This window comes from Brachionichthys hirsutus, unplaced genomic scaffold, assembly GCF_040956055.1.
Source record: "Brachionichthys hirsutus isolate HB-005 unplaced genomic scaffold, CSIRO-AGI_Bhir_v1 contig_200, whole genome shotgun sequence".
In the NCBI taxonomy this organism is placed as follows: domain Eukaryota; kingdom Metazoa; phylum Chordata; class Actinopteri; order Lophiiformes; family Brachionichthyidae; genus Brachionichthys; species Brachionichthys hirsutus.
In genome coordinates this window covers 749,333-751,403 of record NW_027180317.1, presented here as the reverse complement: position 1 = coordinate 751,403, position 2,071 = coordinate 749,333, and the positions used below count along the sequence as shown (strand labels likewise).

The following is a 2,071-nucleotide window of genomic DNA, read 5'->3' as shown; positions in this document are numbered from 1 at the left end:
TCCAATCTAATCCAATTTAACATACTTCTACTGTAGTTTGTATTTCATCTGCATGGAGACATGCGGAAAAAAAGTGACACAGTAAATTAACCATCAAAGACATACATGTAAACTTGAGCATCACTAACTAACCATGATTCATAGCCAAATTGTACTGACAGTGTCAGTTGATACATTCAAATTGTAAAGTTTGCTTTTGCGCTCACGTCATTCATAAATCCTCATTTTCCAACTGAACTATAAGACGCACAGGCACTTTTAGAACTGCCTGTGTACAGAGTAAAAGTAACACTGATGCGATTAGTTGTTACAAAACAAAACAAAAAAACTCCAACACTGAACTGTAAAAGTCTCATTCTAACTCTTTAATTTTTGCTGTGTACTAAATAAGTTATCTTTGCAGTCATTTTTTGTAATGAAGCACTTTTAAAAATCGGTTTTGATAAATGCTATTAAAATTAATATGTTGGTGTAGCTTGTAGAATAGCGCAGTTTGAAGTGGCAACAGTTCAAGCCGCAGGGACTTGGACTGGGTCCCTTGAGCAAGGCACCAAACCCCAAATTGCTCCCAATGCAATGAGCCTATACCTCAAAATTGTACTTGAATAAGGAATATATGGTGGGCTTGTTGAGAAAATGTGAAATTTACAACACTGGTGTGTAGTTTGTTTTTTTAAAGTTTTTTTTTTACTCCTCCTCCACGCTGAACGCAGCCTTTAAAGGGGGCTGTAATCTGAGAGCGGCGCAGAGGTAACCTGTTATTAGCCCTGAAGCCGACGCGCGGCTCTGGAGACGTCCAGATGTTGCGTTCACGGCACCGCGTCAAGTCGCGTTTCCACGCCGAAGCGAACTTGCATGCGTTGCGTTGTTTCTCACGAGCAGCGATGGAGGCTGCCGGGCTGGACTAGAGTAAAGATAAGCGGAGCTGTTGTAAAATATTTCCACCTTTTTTATCTTTTCGGGCAGAGTCGTCATTGCGGACGCGGAGCCTCAACTCAACCACGCCGTTAAAAACCCAATTGAAATGTTTTTGAATTCGCCTGGGTGGAATTAAAGAGTTTTGGCAAGGAGAGCGTTTTTTAAAATATTTCCGAGTGTTTTTTTTGGGGGGACAATCATGTCTTTCCTTCGCCTGCTCCTGTGCGCCGGGATGCTGCTGCTGTCGCTGCCGGCGTGCGGCGCGTATTACAGCGGGCCGCTGCAGCCGGAGATGTCCAACGGCACTTTTCATCACTATTTCGTCCCCGACGGCGACTATGAAGAAAACGACGATCCGGAGAGATGCCAAATGCTGTTCAAAATGACGGACGACCGAAAGTGCGGTCTGGACGAGGACCGGGACGGCGTCATCCGCGATGATTTCACCATCATCAGGAGGCAGATCGAGGACGCGGCGAGGGTGCTGGAGGGGATCGGGAAAAGCGTCTCGTACGACCTGGACGGGGAGGACAGCTACGGTAAATATTTGCGCAGGGAGACGAGCCAAATCAGCGAGGCGTTTACGAATTCGGAGAAGTCCCTGCTGGAGCTTGAGGTGAAATTCAAACAAAGCCAGGAGACAGAGCTGAAGGAGGAGCACCGGCTGAGCGACGACTTCCTGAACATGATGGTGCAGACTCGGGACCTGGTGAGGGAGACGCTGGACGTGTCCCTGGGACTGAAGGACAAGCACGAGCTCCTGTCTCTGATCATCCGCAGCCACGGCACGAGACTGAGCAGACTGAAGAACGAGTACATGAAGTACTGAGAGAGAGAAAAAAGATCAGTCTGTTATTGTGGAGAGTGACTATTCGGGGGCGAAAAGCATTGAGCAGTCGTATCAGGGATAAACAAACAAACAAACAAAGCAAAATACATACACATGTTCTTGTAGGACCACAACTTGGGGGTCACGACCCCTCCTGTGGGTAAAAAGAAGTTTTGCGGGCTCATCAGATGATTAATGAAATGGAAAAACTGGTTTTCCTTTTGCAATACTCTCCCATTCAGTTTGCTGTAGGGAAGCTAAAACAGCATTGGAAAAAAAAAAGCATCCGAGCTGTCCGGAAGTCTCAGGTGATAGCGGCTCCAG

At 46.5% G+C, this 2,071-nt stretch overlaps 1 protein-coding gene across 1 annotated transcript; it reads left to right on the top strand.

Moving 5' to 3' along the window:
• The first annotated feature begins 1,117 nt into the window (after positions 1 to 1,117).
• On the top strand, positions 1,118 to 1,747 carry LOC137912601 (fin bud initiation factor-like). The gene has a single exon (XM_068756738.1). The coding sequence runs from the start codon at positions 1,118 to 1,120 to the stop codon at positions 1,745 to 1,747; it is 630 nt and encodes a 209-aa protein (XP_068612839.1).
• Positions 1,748 to 2,071: the final 324 nt, after the last annotated feature.